General features: G+C 43.8%; 1 protein-coding gene and 1 non-coding gene across 3 annotated transcripts in view; one reads left to right on the top strand and one right to left on the bottom strand.

The window, feature by feature from the left end:
• OXR1 (oxidation resistance 1) overlaps positions 1 to 23952 on the top strand; it is a 320312-nt gene that overhangs the window by 41434 nt on the left and 254926 nt on the right. For both annotated transcript variants that reach the window (XM_075415688.1, XM_075415689.1), the window contains exon 4: positions 1167 to 1245. In XM_075415688.1, the coding sequence (XP_075271803.1) occupies positions 1167 to 1245 (79 nt within the window). The remainder of the gene's footprint in view (positions 1 to 1166; positions 1246 to 23952) is intronic.
• Positions 22965 to 23047, bottom strand: TRNAL-CAG (transfer RNA leucine (anticodon CAG)). Its single transcript has one exon. It is a non-coding gene; the product is annotated as a tRNA-Leu (tRNA).

The following is a 23952-nucleotide window of genomic DNA, read 5'->3' as shown; positions in this document are numbered from 1 at the left end:
TTACAGCAAAGAAAGTCACCTGCATCCCTTGGCTGTGTGGACAAGAGTGTAGCCAGCAGGTCAGGGAAAGATCCTTCCCCTCTATTTGGCATTTGTGAGACTGACTGTGGAGCACCGTGTCCAGTTCTGGGCTTCCCAGAACAAGAAGGATGTTGACTTATGGAGACCAAATGAGGTGATCAGGGGGCTGTAGCAAATGGCATATGATATGAGGCCGAGAGAGCTGGATCAACTCAGCCTTAAGAAGAGATGGCCAAGAGGAGGCCTTAGTGCTGTCAATGAGTACCTGAGTGGAGGGTATAGAGGAGATGGAGCTAGACTTTCCTTGAAGGCATACAGTGATATGATAAGAGGCAGTGGGCACAATGTGTAACATGGAAAATTCTGATTAGGTATTAGGAAAAATGTTTTTACTGTGATGCTGGTGAAGTACTGGAATTGGTTCCCCAGAGAGGTGGTGGAGGTGTTCAAGACTCAGCTTGATATATCCCTGAGCAACCTGATCTGATTACACCTGCTTTGAGCTGAGGATTAGACTAGGCATCTGCTCCTGACCTGATTATTCTATTATTTCATAATATTTTCATATTTTTTACATGAAGGTTGGAATTTCTTTTTCTTCAAATAATAATGTTTCCTGAGGTCCATACTTAGTAGGCCCACTCCAGGAAATTTCTTATTTATATTAATGGTTTCTTTCTGGAGAAAATGACTAATTTACCAAGGTAACCATTCAACAAATTGAGCACCAAAATGCAATTAAGGTTTAATTTTATATAGCTGTGTTCAGACTGGCAATTCGTGAAGATCTTGTTTAGTTGCTTTGAGATACCTGAATTGCACTCAGGTACATGAATTGCTCTTTCAGAGGCAAGGGCTTTTAGATGTTGTGCTACCACATAGCATTATACTAACTCTTTTGTTGAGTAACTGCTCCAGCAACCTCAGGTTTAAGCCTTACCAGTAGGATTTGGTCGTAGGTTTTTAAACTTTTATCTTTTGTTTGTTAATGTTGACATTGTTTTGCTAACCTCTGTATTTCTATAAAATTTCCAGGCATTCTCTGAAGTTGCACTGGAAGATGTTTGCTAATGTACTTATTGTTCATGATATTAAAAGCAGAGCCCTGAGCTGCTGGATCTAAAAATCTCTTTCTTCTCATCCAGGTCAACAGAGACAGCCTGTGCAGAGCAGTGCATTCGTAAATGTGAAACAAGCCCGCACCACCATGTTTGGCACTAAGAGGTCAGTTTTCACCTTGGTTGTTATGCTTTTCATCTCCAAAAAATAGTATGGCTGTTGTGACTCTAATCTGAAAATTTTACACTTTTTAAATGTATTGTTGTACAAAATACATTAGCTAGATATGTTGCTCTTTATATTATATCGGCTGTACAGCCCTGTTCTGCTGTAACTGACAGGTATGTGGCAGACAGGCCCTGTAGCACAAAGACGAATAGTATCCCCAGGGCATTATAGGACACAGCGAGACTGCCAAAGAAGACACTGTGCTAGTGCTGGAGGGCATCCCTCCTGCTTTCTTGGTACGGAAAATAACACCAGGACAACAAAGCACAAGTGTAAGATAGGTTCTTCTCTGCCGTTTTAGGGAGTCCGTACTGAATATAAGGTAACCTCCATCTCTGATTCTGCATGATTCAGTGCCTTCGATGTCGAAATGTCTAAATTAATCAACATTTTTGAATCCATGCTCTCTACTTCTGCAGTCTTTAAGTGCTCCTCTTAAGCATCAGGTGGTGCAGTTCTGCTTCTGCATCCGTCAGCAGGCAGCATGGCCTTGCTTTCCCCACAGTTCCTGCAGCCGCACAAGCCGCTGCGGCACCGGGGTCACCTTGCCAGGCACCAGCTTCTTGGTCTTCCACAGGGGAGTGTGATTTCTCCATGGAGCAAAGATACTATATACCATTCCTCCCCTGTCTGATCTCCCTGATTTTTTTGCTTGTTGGGAGGCTTTTAGGTTTTTAGTACAAGCCAGTTCAGGACTTCAACACTTGCGCCCTAGTCACATGGCAGCCTAGTGAAACATTGGCCCCGTGCAGTGGCAGAGCACCTTAAAGCTGGTACCTGGAGGCGTAGATCGCCTCTTCTGAATTGTTGGGAAGCAGGGAGACTAGCTTGCCCCTAAGAAGTAGCACATATGAAGCAGCATCTTGCATGCCTGCAGGACTCAGGGGTGGCAAATAATAAGGAAAAGCAGCTTCGTTTTCTGAGGCATCAGCTCCTGCACCAGTTGCATGAGGCTTCACGTGAGCTGCAGTCTCATCTGTGCTGCCAGCGGCTGCCTGGTCCCTTGTGCTCCTGCAAGCGTGAGCGCTGCTGCCTCACACGGCAACCAATTCAACGTTAATTTTGTGTCTGTCTGAAGTGGTATCGGCATCTGACTGCAGACTTTGTTACCTTGTATACAAGACAAATGCAGTACATTTTTCAGGTAACTTTTCACGAAAAGGTAACTTTGCTCTTATTTTTAGTACAGATCTGTTGTTTTGTCGGTATGACGAGTTGAAGATAACTGTTGCTGAGGATACAGTAATGGAATTGCTAACTTCCCATTTGAGGCTTTCTGCTTTTAACTGATTGCCTCTGCAGAATATTAACGCTCAAGTTAACCAAAGACATTCTGCTAAGTGAAATAAATTATATTACATTATATTGAGGTGGGTTAGTTTTTTTTGCCACTGTTCAGTATTACCTCATATGAACTCGTTCTGGGCTGATCTAAACATTTTTTTACTCTCAGGATAGTCTCTTTACCTTTTCTTATCATTATAAAGCAATGGCAAAATGAAAAATTGTGTTTGATGGGTAGCCTTGAAATTTTATTCATTATCTTTTTTTCTCCCAGATTGAATCTTGATTACTATGCAAATAAAAATTCCTCATAAGGAATATTACAGACAATGTAAAATTCAGTTTCATGTCTGCAAACAAGATGCTTCATGAAAAAAGGCACATCTGGGGAACAGAAGTTCTTTGCCTCTTCACTGTAGTGTTCTGCTGTTTCTTGCTTTACACAGACTGTTTTGAACCACTTAGAATAAATAACGGATTTCCTGCTGCTGGGAGGGAAAGAGGCAGAGTGGACTTCCATAATAGTAGCCTCCTGTGTGTAAACTGGGAAATTACATCTAGTATTCTTGAGATTGGTACCATGTTTTAGTTAGGCAGTGACTGAGTACTTGTCAGGTATTTTGTTCTCCCAGTTGCAGTGTGTTTTGAATTTAATTTTTGATAATATATTTGATAATAATTGATAAAGGTTATAAACTCCTACAAATAGGTTTTTGAAAATCTTGGTTTGATACATTAATTCTCTTACTAAAAAGAAATACTGTATTTTCTTGGGAATATAGTGAGGAACAAAGCTATTTTTCTACAGGAAAGGATGATTTAAGGTTTATTTTCTTGTAAAATTAGTTTTTAATTAGTTCTAATAACACATTGCTAATTATCGTCTTCACAGAACATTTAACAATATTACAAATCTCTGACTCAAAACCTGAATTATATCCTGTCACCAGATCTTTGGAAATCATCAGGTATATAGTATCTCAGCTCCTTTTTTTATTTATACCTTTCTCTTAATTTTGCATGCAGAGTTTATTTTTAGTGGGTAATCCCTGTTGAACAGACTGAATAATGAAGTTGATAAAAGTGACTGTCCTATCAGAACAGCTTTATCAAAATTCATATATGAGGAAGACGTTTCTTAGGTGCTTTAAAAGAAGCTGTGTTGTTAATGTGAACTGACATTGCTAACAGAGGTGAATTCCTTCTGATTTCAATTTAATTTAAGAGCTGATCCCATGCTTTTAAATACTGAACTATTGTGATTTCTCTGTGCTGTCTTGTACTCTGCTCTCATCTTTTTCTCTATCATATTAATTTTTTTCCAATTAAATGTACAATAGACAGCAGCATTGAAATAGCAGAGGTCAGTATGTATACCAGTGAGTTTCTGATGTGTTATATTATTCATAATGGGTACTTATTTCAGTCTTGCAAGAGCAATTGCCAATACCATTGTCCTCCTGTGGAAGGGAAAAATACGTAAATGGCTTTAGAGAAGGGATTTTTATTTTGTGGGAACCAACTTTGTGTGGAAGTTGCTCTGCAAAAGTAGACCCCAAATTAGCAAATCCTCAGGATTTGTAGTAAACTCTGTGTGACTGTCTGCCTACCATGAGCATCATGAGGCTCAGGGGTATTCTCACCTGCGGTTCTATATGTTGTTCAGTTTGGAAACCTTATCTTGTATAACTCCTTTAAACTATGTCCATGCAGCTGGGGAGTATTTCTCCTGGATGGCATGCTCGGTTAGTTCTCTTTTCCTTCTCTAGCCTAGATCGAAGCACTTCGAAAGATACCCTAAGTGACAAACTTGACCTCCATTGCCCAGCCATTTGGTCCCTAAATGAGTTTAGCAGACTGAAGGGAGCAGTTGTGAGAAGCAGGAGGTGAGACGTATGAAGACATTTGCTTAAGTGTATATGTGATACGGCTCCATTTCTAGGCCTAGATCCATTTGTCCCTTTTCTGAGGAGCCTTGCATGTGACATATGTTTCAGCTGGGCTTGTGGAGGATACCACCTTGGTCCTGTGAAGTGCCCAGACTACCACTATATCTCTGGGTAGTTGTAAGCTTGCTGCTGCGTCCAAGTCTGTCTGAGTTGTATCCTGCTGTAAGTGTGTGGTGTCTGCTTCCCCCTCTATTGGTTTGAACCTCAAGGAGGTCCATCGAGCCAAGAGAGCAGCTAGAGCTTGAGTGATCTGTTGTCAGTGCTTAGGCTGTTGAGGGCTAGTGTTACCAGGTTTAATTCAAATTATTGTGGAGGAAAGGAAGAAAATGTGAAGAAAAAGAGGAAAGGACTCTGATTTCCAGGCACGCTGATCGCCCTGATGTGAACTTGGTGTTTATTTTTATTGTGGTCTTCTTTGTGCAGAGTGTTTTATTTGTAGAGGGTGACTCCAGCCTGAGGCGCTGGTGGCTGATGCAGCTGCTAGCTTCTGTTACGTGCCGGTGCCTGGTGTGGTGCTTTGTGATGGACAGCCAGGTTGCATCAAAGGCAGTGCTGACAGCCTTGGTCACTGGTCCAAGACTTTCATAACACAGCAGTTGTTCTGGAGGCAATTAATTTTCTTTCCAAATCATATTACAATCAGCCATCCTGGAAAGTTGTAGTAAATTTTCTTAGGCCAGTCTGTCAACAGTAATTTTAGTCCTGTGATAAGTAGAAAAACAAACCTTTCTTCCAGTGTCTACTTATATCAGCATGTTTACAATCTTAGATGATAGCTGAGATGGGCAAGTAATGTGACTGCTGTACAAGGAGGATGAAGAGATTTGGAAAGACACATCAGCTTTCTAGTCGCTGACAGTTACTGACTTCCTATTCTTGTGTCTGGTTTTGATCAGAAAGTTAAGCAAATAGTGTTCATTTATGAGCTCCTGATATGAACAGACTGTAGTGTGTTCAAGATAACATAAGCCTGGTTTCTTCTTTCTCCTTAGCAGAAAGGCTATGTTTACACATGGTTTCTAAATTTCATGGGTTTTTGATTAGCATTAGTCCTGGACTGTTCCTGTGTTTGTTCTGAAACCTCTGCCAGGTTCTAAAGCGTGGCCAGTGGATGGCCACAAGGCTGTCCATTGCTGAACACTAAGAGCATGTGTCAAAGTTCTTTTCCTTGGGATTTGTAAGTGTACAAAAATAGTTACCTGGTTTGACCTAAATTCATGTGGTGCTCACCACCCCCTTGCTTTGCTTTTTAATTGAAAGTGACACTACTTGAATGAAGTTATAACTTGCCTTCTCTCTTCTACTTTGTTATGGAATTAACTTTCCTACTGCTGAACTTTGTTACGGTAATGAACTGCAAAATAGTATCTATTGATATGGACTATTTCTAAGTTTCTACTGTTTCCTAAAAATGAACTTCCAATGTCTTACACTGTTTTATTGCTTTCGGGCCCGGAGGCTGAATAATGCAAAATGATAAGGCAGCTGTGGGACTTGATTTCTAACTCAACCAGAACAGACACAATCTAGTATACAGATATAAATAGGGAAACAGAATGTGTACCATCCTATACTACTGTCTCTTGGTTTTCAAGAGTTTTTTTTTCCGCTTTACACACTGACCATTTTCTCCAGCCTGCGCTATGCTTAATGAGAGCTCAGGTTTATTGGTAGATCACATAACTCTTCAGATGGGGTAACTCAAGCCTTCAGTGCATACATGGTCTCTCTGTTGCAGAATTCATCCTTCCAGCATGGAGTGGGGCTCTCTTCTGATAACCCACAGCTTCTCTGAGCAGCATTTGTTCTAGGTGTGGGTAAGCAAGAAGAAGGGGAAGTGGACCTAAGCATGTTCATCCAATTACAAATGATTGCTTGCTCACATCAGATAGCAGCAGGGAACACTGCTGCTTCACCTTAAATGTTCACACTACCCCAGTGCCAATTGATCCAGGATGTAATGGGCCAAGTTCTCTCTGTTTCTTGACAGCTTTATGTGTTTGTAGATCCAGAACTTAACGGTAAAACAGAACTTTGTCTTCCCTGTAGACTGGCAATTTATCTTTGTCAGAAGTCTTCCATCTGCTTAGTTTTCCTCTTTTCGTTGGATTTGGTGTTTGCCACGTGACTTCCTCTGATTGCTTTGCGACCAGTTTCCTGTCTCTGTCTTGTCTGAGCATCTGCTGTACATCTTCTGCCTCTTGCACTCAGTTCACCCACTCGGACTCAATTCACCATAATTCTTAATGATTTCCTGACCAAGTCCATCCAGGACTCTGCAACATGGAAGCTGCCCTAAACATATACTTCTTGAAACCTTATCCCTATTAGCTTTCTTGAGTCTCACTTCTCTGCATGTTACTCCTCCTGCGGGAGGGAAGAGGGTTTTGATCTTGTTTTACTTGCTCTGGTAATAATGAAACTAAACCCCAAAGTAGCAATACTTAACTAATGAAGTAGTAAGATAACAACATTTTGATTTGTCATGGATCTGCAAATAAAATTCTGAAGAGTTTACAGGTTATGTGGTGGGTTCATCTCAGCCAACAGCCGAACACCTGCACAGCCGCTCATTCACTCCACTGTCCCATGGGATGGGGAGAAAAGAGAAGGAATGTAAGAAGATTCATGGACCAAGATAAAGGCAGAGTAACAGGTGAAGCAAAAGTGCACAAACAGAGGAAAATGAGGAATTCATTCGCTACTTCCCGTTGGTAGGCAGATGTTTAACCACTTTCTGGGAAGAAAGAAGGAAGAAATTTTTTACAATGAGGGTGATGAAATAGTGACACATATAGAGGTGGTAGATTCCCCATCCCTGGAAACACTCAAGGCCAGGTTGGACAGGGCTCTGAGCAACCTGGTCAAGTTGAAGATGTCCCTGCTCATTGCAGGAGGGTTGGACTAGATGACCTTGAAAGGTCCCTTCCAACCCAAACTATTCAAACAACCCCATGGACCAGTACAGGCTTGGGGTGGACCTGCTGGAGAGCAGCTCTGTGGAGAGGGACCTGGGTGTCCTGGTGGACGACAGGTTAACCATGAGCCAGCAGTGTGCCCTGGCTGCCAAGAAAGCCATGTGGGATCCTGGGGTGCATCAAGAAGAGTGTGGCCAGCAGGACGAGAGAGGTTCTCCTTCCCCTCTACACTGCCCTGGTGAGGCCTCATCTGGAGTACTGTGTCCAGTTCTGGGCTCCCCAGTTCAAGAAAGATGAAGAGCTACTGGAGAGAGTCCAGCGGAGGGCTACAAGGATGGTGAGGGGATTGGAGCATCTCCACTACGAGGAGAGGTTGAGGGAGCTGGGCTTGTTCAGCCTGAAGAAGAGAAGGCTGCGAGGGGACCTTATAAATGCTTATAAATATCTGAAGGGTGGGTGTCAGGAGGATGGGGCCAAGCTCTCTTCAGTGGTGCCCAGTGACAGGACAAGGGGCAATGGGCACAAACTGAGGCACAGGAAGTTCCGTCTGAACATGAGGAAGAACTTCTTCCCTCTGAGGGTGACGGAGCACTGGAACAGGCTGCCCAGGGAGGTTGTGGAGTCTCCTTCTCTGGAGATATTCAAGATCCGCCTGGACAAGATCCTGTGCAGCCTGCTGTAGGTGACCCTGCTTCGGCAGGGGGGTTGGACTAGATGACCCACAGAGGTCCCTTCCAACCCCTACTATTCTGTGATTCTGTGATTCTGTGAGAATAGGGCCTCTACAGACATAACAGTTATTTTAGAAGGCAAATGCCTTAACCACGAATGTCCCCCCTTCCTCCTCCTTTCCTTCAGCTTTTATTGCTGAGCAGAACAGCACATGGATGTGGAATATGCCTTTGGTCACTCTGGTCAGCTGTCCCAGGTGTGTGTCCTCCCAGCTTCTTGCCCACCCCCCAGCCTGCTTGGGGTGGGGGGGACGACAAGACAGGGGGACAGAGTGGGAAGCAGAAGGACTTGACACTGTGTAAGCAATAGCCAAAATTGATGTGTTATCAACACTGTTTTAATCACAAATCCAAAACACAGCACCATACAGGCTGCTATGCAGAAAATTAACTCCATCCCAGCCAGACCTGGTACAACGTAAAAAGCCCAATCAGTGTTCATGCACTGGAACTTAAGCTCCAATAGAATGGTTGCATATTTCACAAAATACATAAAATATTTATTTTTAGTTTGCCAGTCCATCTACTAAAAATTTGGCTTCCTATACATACAAATAAAATCACAACAATTTTAAGCTATGGTGAACAGCTTATAAATATTTGCTTCAAGCAGCTGCATCCTTAATTAAAATGTGAATTAATATTTGGATATAATCTACATTTTTACAGATGAAAATATAAAAGAAATTAAGCCGGTTTAAATTCATCTGAAGTGATTAATATCTTCTCAATTATATTTTTAAAGAGGTCCAGTGTACAATAAAGCTGTACTTCACCTTGTGTAGAGCCTTTCAAAGGTATTTTCGTGAGCTAACCAGCCAACCTGGCCTGTATCTTTTTGTTAGAGAAAGTCATCTCTATATCTACACCAACTTCATGCTGTGGTTCTAATACTCAGAATTATTTAATTCTCCAATTGTGTTTCTTTGCTATATCTGGAGTTTGTAAGAGTGTCTGATTATAGCCTGCAGATTCTTTATTTATAAGATTACACTTGCACTTCAGTTATAACCTTTAATACCATAAGTTCCTTCATCAAAAGTGGCTGTCACTTGCAGTTACAAAGAGGACCTAACATCTCAGTGACTAGATGTTTTTGTTTGTTTTTCTTTGCATTGGAACGCTGGCGTGTTTATTTGCTTCTCCAGTTGATATCGAGCAAAACTGCAGACAGGTTTCTTGTGTTTCCAGTTCCTTCATGCTTCAGAAGTTTCAGGAGGCACAGAGTTTCTGAGCAAGATCCTTAAGCTATGTTGTGTTATGTGGCTCGGCTCTGCAGTGTACAGGGATGTGTTCCCCGTCACACCCTGCTGAAGGTCCTGCTGAAGGGCAAAACCCTGGCGTTTCTGAAGTCAGTGGAATTCTTTTGCTCTAATTCTGGAAGTCAGGGTTTCACTCTAATTTTCTAACAATACTCTTTACCGAGAGTATGCAGGATGAGGGGAACGTTTGGTCCTGCTTTTCAAGAAACACGTTGGGGAGAAAAATATGCCAAGGTATAAGCTGAAGGTCAGTCTTGCTGAGGGATGGATTCAGTTGAAGGTACTCTTTTCCCAGTTCAGTCATTTCTTCTTGCACAGGAAAGCATGAAGATATTTCCCAGAGAAGGATGAACTTTTCCTCGCGCTCAGATTTTGTGCAGAGCTTGAGCCTCAGTGCCCTGCAGATATCTCCAGTTGTTGATATGTTTCCAGTCTTAGCAGAGCTGCTCCTGTTAGATTCTGGCTGTAAAAATAACTTTGTAAGATTTCTCTCCTTTTTAGGAAACAAAGTCTTTTTAGACTTAGATTATCAGTGCTGCCACACATGAAACCTAGGCTCAATTAAAAACCATTCTAATTTAATTTCAACTTAAATGTGAAAGGCACACATACAATAATCAGCACCTAACAGAGCTAAGTGGCATCGTTTAGACTCTGGTGCGTCTTTCACATGTAAGAATAGCTACCGTGGTGGCCAGAAATACATTTTCCCTTGCAGGTTGCTTGCAAGGTGCCTGCCTGAAACCTTCCGAAGCAGAACTGGTACCATGTAGTGAGAGCTGTGGTCGTGTCCTACAGAGTTTTTCAAATGCTTCTGGCAATTACATGATTTCTCAGATGTTTCCCTTTCTTTGGATGCTTTTTTAAATCCCTGCCCACAATCGTAGCACTATATCAGAGCAAAAGGCTTTTTCCTTTGTATCTTTATTTCCTAAGAAAAATCCCAATATCCTGATGAAAAACGAACCTCATTTTGCGATGTGGTATGTCTGCATCCTGCTTGTAGGTATAAAGCCCCTGGATTACATTTTCAAAGTCCTGAATAGTAGATATCTGCACAAACCACATTGTCTGCTGATGAGATTTCCTAGAATCATTAAGTTTGGAAAAGACCTCTAAGATCAAGTCCAACCATCAACCCAACACCACCGTGCCTGCTAAACTATGTCCCGAAGTGCCACATCTACACGTTTTCTGAACCCCTGCAGAGGTGGTGACTCCACCACTGCCCCAGGCAGCCTGTTCCAATGCCTGACCACATTTGTTCATGCTGCCTCCCAACTCCTTTTCAAACACTCATACTGGTGATTTATTTTATTACAGTGCTAGAGAAGACACTTAGTAAAGTGTGTTGTGATCCACATTCAGCAGCATGAACCAGTCGGGGGCAATGGGAGCAGCTAAACGGCTGTGTCTGTGCTGTATTGCCGCAGATAGTGGTCATAGGTTGTTGGCTCCGTATTTATGTGGCCATAAATTGCCTGTTTTGTTGACACTTTAAAGTAAATGAAGGGAAGCATCAGCACTGCTGGCTGTCTGGCAGGAAGCCTAGGAGCGACTTGGTATGCCTGGCGTGTCCAGCTAATGCTGCTTCAATGGAAAGTTTTAACTAAGTGCATGTGTGTGCGTGCAGAGAAGAAATCAAAGGCACTTGGGAAGAAGAAAGTGTATCTGCTCCAGACTCATTGAGGAATAATTTGGTGAGAGCACTAAATGACTTTCAATTAATTGGAAAATGTTTTCTTAAATATTGCTTGAAAGTACAAGAAAATCAGTCTGAAGGGAAGACTGTAAAATTAGTCTGTAGATCTAATCCATTTGCGCCATACTCGTTGGAAGATGTCATGGAAATACAAGTCAGAGGTGCAGGAATCGTGGAAGTAATCTGATATGCTGGATTTCTTTAAGCTCCCTAATCGTAATTATCAGAAAAACACTGGAAGCTGGTTTGTCTACAGCCAAAATTTTTTATTTGCCTTTTCTTTAACAGTTTCTGAGCTTAAAAACATCCAAAATTTCATTATTAATACAAGTATAATTTTTATAGCAAATCTTTTATAACTAGGTAGCCATATTAAAATTCTAGCTGTTGAAATTGAGCTTCCTGCATGGGAATTTTAGCTCTGTTTCCTGGTTCTTGTAGTTACAGGAAGAAGATTCACTCCGTTCTCTTCAGACTGTCTACAGGGATGGCATTTTATGAAAAGAGCAGTTCTGAGGGGCAGGGATAATTCATTTAGCACTAGATATGGTGCATGATTTGTTTCGGATAATGTATGATTCATTGTTCAATCTGCATTATAGCAAAGACAAAAGGGCCAGCCCAGGTTTGTACAAGGCTTGTTACATCGTACTGTATTCACCTCAATCCCTGTAATCTTTTTATGGCCTCAGTCACAGAATCACAGAATCACAGAATAGTAGGGGTTGGAAGGGACCTCTGTGGGTCATCTAGTCCAACCCCCCTGCCAAAGCAGGGTCACCTACAGCAGGCTGCACAGGATCTTGTCCAGGCGGGTCTTGAATATCTCCAGAGAAGGAGACTCCACAACCTCCCTGGGCAGCCTGTTCCAGTGCTCCGTCACCCTCAGAGGGAAGAAGTTCTTCCTCATGTTCAGACAGAACTTCCTGTGCCCCAGTTTGTGCCCATTGCCCCTTGTCCTGTCACTGGGCACCACTGAAAAGAGCTTGGCCCCATCCTCCTGACACCCACCCTTCAGATATTTGTAGGCATTTATAAGGTCCACTCGCAGCCTTCTCTTCTTCAGGCTGAACAAGCCCAGTTCCCTCAACCTCTCCTCGTAGGGGAGATGTTCCAGTCCCCTCATCATCCTTGTAGCCCTCCGCTGGACTCTCTCCAGTAGCTCTTCATCTTTCTTGAACTGGGGAGCCCAGAACTGGACACAGTACTCCAGATGAGGCCTCACCAGGGCAGTGTAGAGGGGAAGGAGAACCTCCCTCGTCCTACTGGCCACACTCTTCTTGATGCACCCCAGGATCCCACATGGCTTTCTTGGCAGCCAGGGCACACTGCTGGCTCATGGTTAACCTGTCATCCACCAGCACACCCAGGTCCCTCTCCGCAGAGCTGCTCTCCAGCAGGTCCACCCCAAGCCTGTACTAGTGCATGAGGTTGTTCCTCCCCAGGTGCAGGACCCTGCACTTGCCCTTGTTGAACCTCATCAGGTTCCTCTCTGCCCAGCTTTCCAGCCTATCCAGGTCACGCTGAATGGCAGCACAGCCTTCTGGTGTATCTACCACACCTCCCAGTTTGGTGTCGTCAGCAAACTTGCTGAGGGTACATTCTAACTCTTCATCCAGGTCGTTGATGAAGAAGTTAAACAAGACTGGGCCCAGTACTGACCCCTGAGGGACACCACTTGTCACCAGCCTCCAACTAGACTCAGCGCCGCTGATGACAACCCTCTGAGTTCTGCCATTCAGCCAGTTCTCTATCCACTTCACCGACCACTCATCCAGCCCATACTTCCTCAGCTTCCCTAGGAGGATATCATGGGAGACTGTGTCGAAAGCCTTGCTGAAGTCAAGGTAGACAACATCCACGGCTCTCCCTTCGTCTACCCAGCCAGTCATGTCATCGTAGAAAGCTATCAGATTGGTCAGGCATGATTTCCCCTTGGTGAATCCATGCTGACTACTCCTGATAACCTTCTTTTCTTCCACTTGCTTGATGATGGCCTCCAGGATAAGCTGCTCCATCACCTTTCCCGGGATGGAGGTGAGGCTGACCGGCCTGTAGTTCCCTGGGTCCTCCTTCTTGCCCTTTTTGAAGATTGGAGTGACATTGGCCTTTCTCCAGTCCTCGGGCACCTCTCCTGTCCTCCAGGACCTCTCAAAGATGATGGAGAGTGGCTCAGCAATGACATCCGCCAGCTCCCTCAGCACTCGTGGGTGCATTCCATCGGGGCCCATGGATTTGTGCACGTCCAGATCACTTAAGCGATCCCTCACACAGTCCTCCTCGACCAAGGGAAAGTCGTCCTCTCTGTAGGCTTCTTCTCTTACCTCCGGGGCCTGGGATTCCTGAGGGCCAGTCTTAGCACTGAAGACTGAAGCAAAGAAGGCATTCAGTAGCTCTGCCTTCTCCGCATCCTCCGTCACCAGGACACCCGCCTCATTCAGCAGCGGCCCCACGTTGTCCCTGGCCTTCCTTTTGCTGCTGATGTGGTTGAAGAAGCCCTTCTTGTTGTTTTTGACATCCCTTGCCAGCTTCAATTCCAGGTGAGCCTTGGCCTTCCTCGTCGCATCCCTGCATGCTCTCACTACGTTTCTGTACTCTTCCCAAGTGGCCTGTCCCTCTTTCCACATTCCATGCACTCCACCCCTTTTATCCATCTTTCAACCAAGGTAGAAAACCTACCTTATTATTCACTTACTTTTTCTTCCTGAAGAAATGGAGCGTTCTCAAGAACCAATCCAAAACTGCAACAAACTCCATGAGGGGGTGGGGATGACCATGGAGTCTTCGCTTTTGTCCCTATTTGATCTTCCATCTTTAATATAACTCAGAGATACTCTTTACATTAAATAACCACAGAGAAAGGAAAGAACCAGTGGCTTAAGCCTTATCACGGCAAACTCTTTTGTTCCTCTGTGTGACTAGTGACTGGTGAGCTCCTTCTATTCATCTTATTGTAAATGCATATTCTGCTGTGAAATCTGCTGTCAGATAAAACCTTCCCTCATCCCCAAAGCCCCATTTTTTTGTTTGTTTCTTAACATGGACAAGGTTGTTTTCTGAACACAGAATTCTCGGTCTGATTTCCTGATAGGTTTCTCTGTCCCTGCCGATGTTTATGAAAAAGCAAATCTGAAGAATGGAATACATAAGGCTGTTTTCTTAGTGTGAATTATCAGATGCCATTTCAGATGTATGCAGCAGATGGGGAGTCTCATGGGAAGGGGAGAAACAAATGCAACAGATGCATCATAAGAGCAAAAAAGCTATTTATGAGAATAGTTCCAAGAATGGAATATGCCATCAAAAGGTTAGTTACCTTTTGGCAAGTCATTGCATTTTTGCCTGAGTTTTTCTAATCTGAGACATGAGAAATAGTTTGGCATTTATTATCAGAAACTAGCTGTAAGCAGAATTGTCTTGTTTCTCCGGCTATTATGGAGCAATGCTAGGTGCCTCCACTGCTCATGACAGACAAAGAAAGGAATCCTTATGGACAACATGGGGAAGGTCCAGAACCCAGAAAAATTAAGTATCTCAGAGTATTCCAAAAAGAGTAATGAATGCTGTGGTCTTAAGACCGCTTCACATTAGGTTAGAGCAGCGATGCCGTGCAGAGTGTAGGGAGACGTGAGCAACATTGCCCGTATGCTAATCCCCACCCCACACACCAGGCTCACGTGCGGCTTCTCAGACAGGGCGTGGGCAGGCTCTGGAATTTGTGGCAGCAGCATGTGAATGCTAAAAGAACCAGGAGACGGAAGAAAAAAACTTTTGCTTATGTGAAGGTGGTCAAACACTGGGACAGATTGCCACGAGGTTGTGTGGTCTCCATCCTGGGGGATAACCAAAACCTGGCTGGATGTGGCCCTGGGCAATCTGCTGCAGCTGAGCCGGCTCTGAGCAGGATGGGCTGGCGGATCTCCAGAGGTCCCCACCAGCCTCAGTGACTCTGTTGTCTGTTGCAGACTATGAAACACAAAGAAATACCTCTACATTATGAAGCCTCTGAACCCCAAATTCCCGAGAGAAGGGAAGTGTTGTCCTGCTGTTTTCCACTGTCTGTACTGATTCCTCCCTAAGGGCTGGTCTTGGCCGTCATCCTAGAAGATGCTGAGCTAGGCTGACCACTGGTCTGATCCAGCATGGATGTTTTTGTGTGTTAAGAGGATACTGGACTACACTGCAGATAAGGAGTAAGCCTGATTATAGAGGAGAGGTTATTCAGGAGAGGAGGGTGAAGCAATGCAGCTGCACCTGTGATCCGTGCAGGGCAGCCCGGGGAGAGTCGTGGCATTGAGCTGTGCTTCTATGGGCGTTGTTACTTAGGGCGGAGGTGCTGGAGATCTGGCCATCGCCAGTGTCCCCAGCCTGATCCTCCTGGGCTGCTGGTGGGGCTCAGCAGCTAAAGCACAAGTGTTCTGGTTTGGCTGCGGCCGGCAACAAAAGCGCCACGTGGCCACCCCTCCCCCCGCCGGGGTGCGGAGGAGAATGGAAAGAAAGAGGCAGAAACCGGTGGGTCAGGATAAGGGCAGTTTAACAGAACAGCAAACTAAGGGAACAGTAACAGCAACGATACAGATGAGGAGAAAACACAACACAAACCGCACAACCCAGAGAGCTGCTCTCCACGACCGCCACCGCAAACTCCCGAGCTGCGAGTGTGTTCCCGACACCCCACTCCCCCCCCCCCCCCCCGGAACCCAGCCTGACGGCACATGGTATGGAATACCCGGCTCTGTTTGGCCAGGTGGGGTCAGCCCGCCCAGCTGTGTCCCTTCCTGGATTCTGGTGAAAATTAACCCTGTCCTGGCCGAACCCAGGACAACAAGGCAGACCGGTGCCCTGCGCTCACCTCCCCTCTACGAAAACTCAACACAGCTTCTGCTTAATTTTAACTGCGTTTAGTCCAGGTGTTGGGGACCCCACATTGTCCAAAGAGCTGGACAAATTGATGTTTGTGGCATTTGACCACTGGGCGGCTGGGAGGCTTCAATTTGTGTTACATCACTTACTTAGTTTCACCTGTTTGATAGATCAGACTATCACGTTAACGGCTGACATCTTGTTAGGGTGTGCGAAAGGTTTGCCAAAAACTCTTAAGGCCACAACAGGAGAAGCCGAAAAGGTAAGACTTGAAATGTGATACTTCTGAGGTTAGAAATGGAGGTGAAACAAAGTAAATTAAGTTAGAAAAACAAAACAAAACCTCCAGACCCCGAAAACTGCTTCTTCTTCAGCTGTGAGTCCTTCTTGTCTGTCTTTGTAAATGTCAGTTTCTTTATAAATAAACAGTTTACTCTCTTAAAATAATTGGTGATGACTCAATAGCTCATCTTTATTATTGTGTATTTTAAATATGCAGACTTCAGCAAGTCTAAATCTGTGCTCTTTGGGGAAAAAAAGGCGCTTTAATCATATTCAGACCTAGCCTCCCTTTCATCTGCTAGTTTACTTGCTTTGACAGGTGAATATAACTTTGAGATCTGTGTTTTGTTTTTAAACCCACTCACCTGCTTATATAACTTTCCTTACGTCGAGACTGTAATTTTTATTTTACCTGAACTGACACCAGTCAAATAAGAGGCAGGTTTATAGACATTTGCAGTTTATTTATTATATTCAAGTTGGTGTTTATAATATTCTAACCTGGAAATTAAGTGCTTCTCATATATAAAGGGAGGTAAGCAAAACTGCACATGGCAATGCAGAGGTATTTTTTATTACTGTTATTCAGTGAACCCCACATTGGGTACTGAGTAAAGGATCTCGATGCTGCTGTTGCTTGGGTATCTTCTGCTTTGCCCAGTGCTGATTGCCACAAGGCTGCAATATAGCACTGCTCCTCATTTTAGTTAATGAGAAAGAAAGGTGGGAAAGCATGTAGTTTTGTTTTCTTAGAGGTTGTACAATGTAAGGCTTGTGGGCCCTCCGCTTTGAGAAGGCATTAAAGGACCTGGGTGCTTTGGTGGGGAGTCTCTGTAGCTGTGCAGCAGCGATGGGGACCATCCACTAACGCTGTGCTGTGTTGGGGAGAGCGGGAGATGTCAGAGCCTAGCACTAGCACTGATGGAACTGGAAAATAAATTAATTCCAGTTAAACACAAGTGTGCAGTCACCACTCCGAGGTAAGGGTGAATATTTCTAGCAGCAAACAGCCAGTGGATTGGCCCACAGTAAAGAGACAGCGTTACCTTTCAAAGGGGAGCATGACTTTTGCAAGTGGAGCAAGTCTTTGGCTTCAGCACAAGCATATCTACAAATAAAAACTTTTTTTTGACTCATTTACCTGTATTATGAAAAGCAGTAGCAGCAAAAAGAATAACAAGCCACCCTCTACTGCAGTGATGTCTGTCCATAGGAGATCCACGTGCAAGCCTGGCCTGCAGCAGGTAGCTTTCTGCCTGTGCCATCTCACGTGTCTCTGTGCTGTCAGAAACAGCCGTGTGTTATTTTCACTTTCCGACCACCCGTGTTTCCTCATGGCTCTGCAGCCGGGCTGATGCCGGTAGAGATCGAGGACCCCTGTGCTGAGAGAAGAGCTTCCGCGTGCATTATCTTTAGTATAAGGACACATTGTCTGAATTGATTCCAGTTCATAAAGCTGACATTTAATTGACATCAGAGTTAACGATCAATGTGCTCAGCAGAGTTGGTCCAGCTTTCATGCTTTTAATAGCTGTGAACAGCATGGAGCCCTAGGTAGGTTCCTGTCAAGGTAGATTCATTAGGGCAAAAAAGGTCATTAGCTGCTGGTAATGGATTGTTTCTCAGTAAGATAAACGCAAATTCAGACATGCTTTGAACTGTCAGTGTAGGCTTGTTTCAGTGACAAAGGGAGCAGGTGAGCTGTGGTATCCTGATTATTCCTTTTATTTCTGATTAAAAAAAAATCTTTGAAGACCACAAAACGTTGGAAATGTACTGTCCTATGCACTAATGAGCAGTAGGAGTAATGAGGTATCTCAAAACTCCCTTGGTGTCCACCTACGTAGTGTATACTTGGCTGAACTTCATCTAATTCTTTTCAAAGTGGTGTGTGGATTTGGGGTCAGGAGAGAAATACTGGAAGCAGTTTCCATCCGTTTTTGTCATTCAGTCACTCGTGCTGAGTGATGAGTACTGATCAGATCCGGGTGTCTGTTATGCTTTGTGATGAGCATGTAGTGAGGTGGTCTCTGCCTTCCTGTATTCTCCTCCGGTCCATGGGCAACATTCATAAAACCAGGATGAGAAAAGTTTGGTGATAGCCATTCGTTTGCTGGAGAGCACTTTAGTTAAAGGAAAAAAATCTGTGTGGCAATGTACTCTTGTGTATGATGGTGCAGTTGTGGTAATGGTAGAAGCCTGACTTATCCATAAAATTATTTATTTCCCTGAAATCCCTGCCAGGGGGACTTGACATGGGGCGTGGGGTCTGCCGCTGTTCCCTCTGGTCAGGGCTGCCCTGCTGACAGGTACAGCTCTGGCTGCAGCTACCACACCGGAAGAAAGGAATCGTTATTCCTTGTTAATTGTATTTAACAGAGGCTTGCTGAAAGAAAACTGCTCCTTTGGTAAAGCACAACAGCTTTCTGGGGCTTTTACCTCCTGTTTGCATTGGCATCCTGAAATATGTTTGTTTGAAAAAGTGTATAGTCCCTTTCTTAAAAAAAAAAAAAAAAGAGTTTGTCATTCTCTGTATCTTATTTACCAGAAGCACTCCCTCGTACACCACTCCAGAGAGATAAAAGATTTCTGAGTTGCTTGTGGTTCTGTACCCCTCACCTTGTGACATTTTCACACAGGAAATTTTCGCAGCATGTGCAAATGTTGAGAGTTTGGTCTCAGTCCTTGTGACTAGCAATGGCTAAGATGTTTGCAGTCTTAATCTCAGAAAAAGTCGATCATGTGCTTCCTTTAATAATGGAAGTTATTTAAGCCTGGACGTCTGGTCTAGCTAATATGATTATTTTGGTTTAAAATTGATTAGAGAGCTGAACATGTTCATGTGAAGAGTTTGAACCTATCCTCACTATCCAGCTTGTAGATAACAGAGTGAAGATATTGGCATATGATTATGAAATAGCATACATACTGATAATCAGATTTTTAAAAAAATAATTGTTGTTCTTTCCCTCAAGTGCCTCTCTAGACTCTGTCCAGTCTGTCTTGTGAAAGTTTCTGAAAGCCATTTTATAGGGAGAGACTGTCTTCACAGAAATCATTACTATCAGTTAATGTGTGCTTTGCCACAATTAGGTGCATATGCTTACTAGTGACTGTAACCCGCATAACACATTAACAAAGGATTTGGCAGATTTGTTGTTCTGTGCAGGCCTTTAATTCAGGATAAATGATCTGCTAGAGAATAAGGAATTGAACCTTCTACAGGGATTTCTTGACGAAGTCCTGTGGTCTGTTGTTAATGATGGCCTTGGATTTAACCCTCCCTCTCCCTCTTTTGTTCTGTGTAGTGCTATAGTCTGTGAATATGGAGGAGTTGGCTTGGCAGAATGTTGTGTTTTATTGGGTAATTGTGTAATTATATTGAAAATCCAAAAGAAATCTCATCTGCATACCTAATTTACCCATTACAGTGTGTTACTAGAAGGGAAATGCTGTTAACTACAAGCTATGCAGAGCTCATGGCTGCAGACTGTTTAACCCGTGGCTCTGTGCGTCCCCTGACCTTGCTGCTGTTGTGCAGGTCAAGCAGCTCTTGGGCAGCCTCGTCCAACATGGAGATTTGAACCAGGGGATGAAATCCTGGCACCACTGCAGTAACTTGTGAACTCCCACTGGAGTTTTTCGTATCCTGAATGGTGGCTGCAGCCCCATGCAGTTCTCGCTCTCCCCCTCCCCCTATGCAAGCCTCTCAGTAGGGATTAAAGTAGGTTCAGGAAGGAACTGTAGAAGAAAGGTACACTTCTGAATAGATGTTTGAATGCAGAATCTGTTCAGTGAATGTCTTCTGACTGGTAGTTTTCTAGGATGCTTAAACCATCTCAAATACTGTAGGTACATGTGTTCTGATTCATCTGATCTCAATATTCACATTATAATTGAAATGAAGCTAAGGATCTTCTAGACTTCAAAGTTGCTGTTTTGCCTGTGACATAAAATTATTTATGGGTTTATATATATCTCTATGTGTATCTTTGTCCCAGTTCTGTTTTTTCCCCAAACATCAGGAATAGTCTACACTATCAGTTTAGATCAAATAACTTCTAATAATACTTGGATTGATGCCTGGATAAGGCAGATAATATACTACTATTGTAAATTTTGTTGGTGGGACTTGAAAGACTATAAGCAACCAGAATGCTGATCTCACATTTCATCCAAAATGGATCCCACAGGAAGACCAGCCAGCCCTGCACCCTGCAACTTACAGTTGCGGATTACTGCTTTAGGCAGCTGCCTGTTGGTTTTGTTGTATGTCTGGCAGACCCAAACGCACCAGACTTGCTGTACGTTCATAGCAGGGAAATGTGCTGCTTCCAGAATTCCAGTACTGGTAGAACTGCTGTCTGGAACATGGAATTAAATACTGGTTTGGCATTAGCAGTTTGGGACATGGTGATCTTCACATCACTTTCTGCCATGATGTTCTGCAAAATGTCCCTGTATAGGTTGACAGACTGTAGTGCTGCTTGCCTACCTAGTAAGAACAGATGGGTTAGCACCACCCCATGGGTGAAGGCACTAAAGAAAAAAAAGATACATATCTTCTGTACACAAGGTATGGTAGATAAGTACTCTGTGCAGGTAAGCATCTCAAGGAACGTTTGGTAGCATTTGCAGATGGAAAGCATTAGTTACCTTTGTCGGAGTCTGTGTTAATATTAGATGATCAAAACACTCCTTCAGTCTGTTTCTTCTTTGGGAATAATTTATCAATTCATCTTTTTTAGACGCAAATTTATAATGATAGAGAGCTATGTGTGTGCAGAGGTCATCATTGCATGTCTGCTGAGCATTTGCCTTACTGAATATTTAACATTTACAGCTTATGGTGCTAAAAATCTTAGTCTTCCACTTCATTTATGGGAAGAGTGTTCTTGTGACTGATGTTTGTGACCTTGTTTTTCAGAAATACTTTGTATTCCAGAATGTCACTTAATGTGTACTTAACTCTAAATATGTAACGTGAAAATTTAATTCGTTTACTGCTTCATACGTGCTTTTGAGACGTTTTTAAATTTGAACAAAACAAGAACATAATGCAATATCCAAAGTATTTTAGAGAGCAAGTTAAAAAAAAAAAGGCAAAAAAAAAAAAGCTGGTTTTGGGATGGAAGCTGTAGTTGTAGAAAACATCTGGAACTAAAATAACAGCTCACCTCTGGCAAAAAGGGGAGACAGGAAGGCTCTTGCTTCTTCACTCCTCTGCTCTTGCCACTTAAGCAAGTGCCAGAGCTTTCCTGGCAGGTGGGCCCCAGTCCCGAAAGCAGCAGAAGACCAGCTCAGGAGAGTAATGTTTCTTGCTGTGTCAGTGAGGTGCGTAGCTTGACATCCAGCGTCAGAGCTAGTGCAGGGAAGTTGCAGGGCTAGTGCAGGTGTGGTGATGGGCAGGAAGCACAAGCCCCACCAGATTTTGTGAATTGGATTCTGAACTGCAGCCTGCTTTAGGCTGAGACAATTAGATCTCCCATTTTAATTTAAGGCACCTCTTTTTTTTGAATAGAATAGACTAGGACTATTTCAGTTGGAAGGGACCTACAACGATCATCTAGTCCAACTGCCTGACGACTTCAGGGCTGACCAAGTTAAATCATGTCATTAAGAACATTGTCCAAATGCCTTTTAAACACTGACAGGCTTGAAGGATCAACCACTTCTCTAGGAAGCCTGTTCAGGGTTCGACTGTCCTCTTAGAGGAGGTTGGAGAACAGAATTGTTAATGTTAAAGTTTGTGTTCATAAAAAGTTAGAAGAAATTTTAGTAGAACAGACTATTTCAGTTGGAAGGGACCTACAATGATCATCTCGTGCAACTGCCTGACCACTTCAGGGCTGGCCAACTTAAAGGATGTTATTAAATGCATTGTCCAAATGCCTCTTAAATACTGACAGACTTGGGGAATCAACCACCACTCTAGGAAGCCTGTTCCAGTGTTTGACCACTGTCTTGGTAAAGAAATGTTTCCTGATGTCCTATCTAGACCTTCCCTGATGCAACTTTGAACCATTCCCATGCGTCCTATCCCTGGATCCCAGGGAGAAGAGCTCAGCACCTTCCTCTCCACGTCCCCTCCTCAGGAAGCTGTAGAGAGCAATGAGGTCCTCCTCTGGACACATTCAAGGACCTTCACGTTCTTCTTCAATGGTGGGGCCCAGAACTGCAGAGGATAAGCTCCAGGTGAGGCTGCACCAGCGCCGAATGCAGCGGGACAACTCTGTCTCCTGACCGCGCTGTGTTTGATGAACCCCGGGATGGGGTTTGCCCTCTGGGCGGCCAGGGCAGGCTGCTGGCTGGCGCTGAGCCTGCTGCTGGCCAGCACCCCCAGGTCCCTCACTGCGGGGCTGCTCCCCAGCCACTCCTCTCCCCATTTATACGTGTGCCCAGCCTTACTCCGTCCTAGGTGCAGAATCTGGCATTTGTGCTTGTTAAATTTCATCCAATTAATCATAGCCCAATGCGCCGATATATCTAGATCCCTCTGCAGGTTCCCTGTTGCTCAAAAGAGTCAGCAGCGCCTCCTCATCAGCAAACTTGCTAATGGTGCGTTCAACTCCTGCGTGGGGATCGTGTATAAACATGCTGCACAGGACTGGCCCTAGAGCTGCACCGCTGGAGACCCATCACCAGATGCAGCCCCAAAAGGGAGCTGTCAGAAGTGGGATTCGAACCCACGCCTCCAGGGGAGACTGCGACCTGAACGCAGCGCCTTAGACCGCTCGGCCATCCTGACCTGTGGCATGCTGCTTCCACGACTGTATGATTTGTGTATTTGTAGCTATTTTTAGTGGTACTAAACTACTATTTTTCTCACACAGAGAATGTTCAAAGCTATTCCAAACTAAAATGTATATTGTGTTGACCCTACTGTGACTGTAATGACTGATGTTGCTTTGGTACTTGCGGCTGTTTCATTCTGTGAGTACCTGAGTGTTAGTGTGTTGAGAAAGAAGCAGGGACTGTTGCACATAAATTATGTATGCCGTGTTGCAGAAGTTTGAAGGTGTACAGCCATGAATAAAAATGTGGTAAATTGCAAAAGGCCATTGTTTGAGGCTGATTTGTTTCCTGTAATGTCTGTGAAAATCCCCTTGAGACAGGTACAAGTTATTCATAGTGAGAGTTCTCTGTGACATTTGAAAGCGGACTGTGACACTGAAACAAATTTTATGTCTTCATGTTGCATTTTTATAAAAAGAATTAATGGAATTAAAAGCTGCATCCAGGAAGCTCTAAACACACAAATTTGGTCAGGATTTGGGAGTAAAAGTCAATACAGAAGACAAGAGGTGTGCTTGTTTAAGAGCATCAGCTTGAAAATCTAATGGCTCTGTCTGGAATGTAAATTTAATAGAAAAATCAAATGTTGCAATAGGACAACCAGAAACTAACTGTCAGAAATGGCAAGAATGCCTCTGGCCCCAAAAGGTAATTATGCCCCAGAACTTTAAGGAATAATATTTCCCAACAGCACAAAAGGCTACAGTCTCTACTAGATTGGTCAGAAATTGATACTGATTTTATTTGGTACTGGTATTGGAGGAAAACAATTGCTGCTATTTGGAGAAACCAGTTCTTCTGGCTCTAGTTTGTCAAGGTCTTTCTTGCACTGGGGAACCCAAAGTGCTGGATCCAGTA

This window comes from Opisthocomus hoazin, chromosome 3, assembly GCF_030867145.1.
Source record: "Opisthocomus hoazin isolate bOpiHoa1 chromosome 3, bOpiHoa1.hap1, whole genome shotgun sequence".
NCBI lineage: Eukaryota > Metazoa > Chordata > Aves > Opisthocomiformes > Opisthocomidae > Opisthocomus > Opisthocomus hoazin.
The sequence above is the reverse complement of the archived record's forward strand: the minus strand, read 5'-3'. Positions and strand labels throughout refer to the sequence as shown.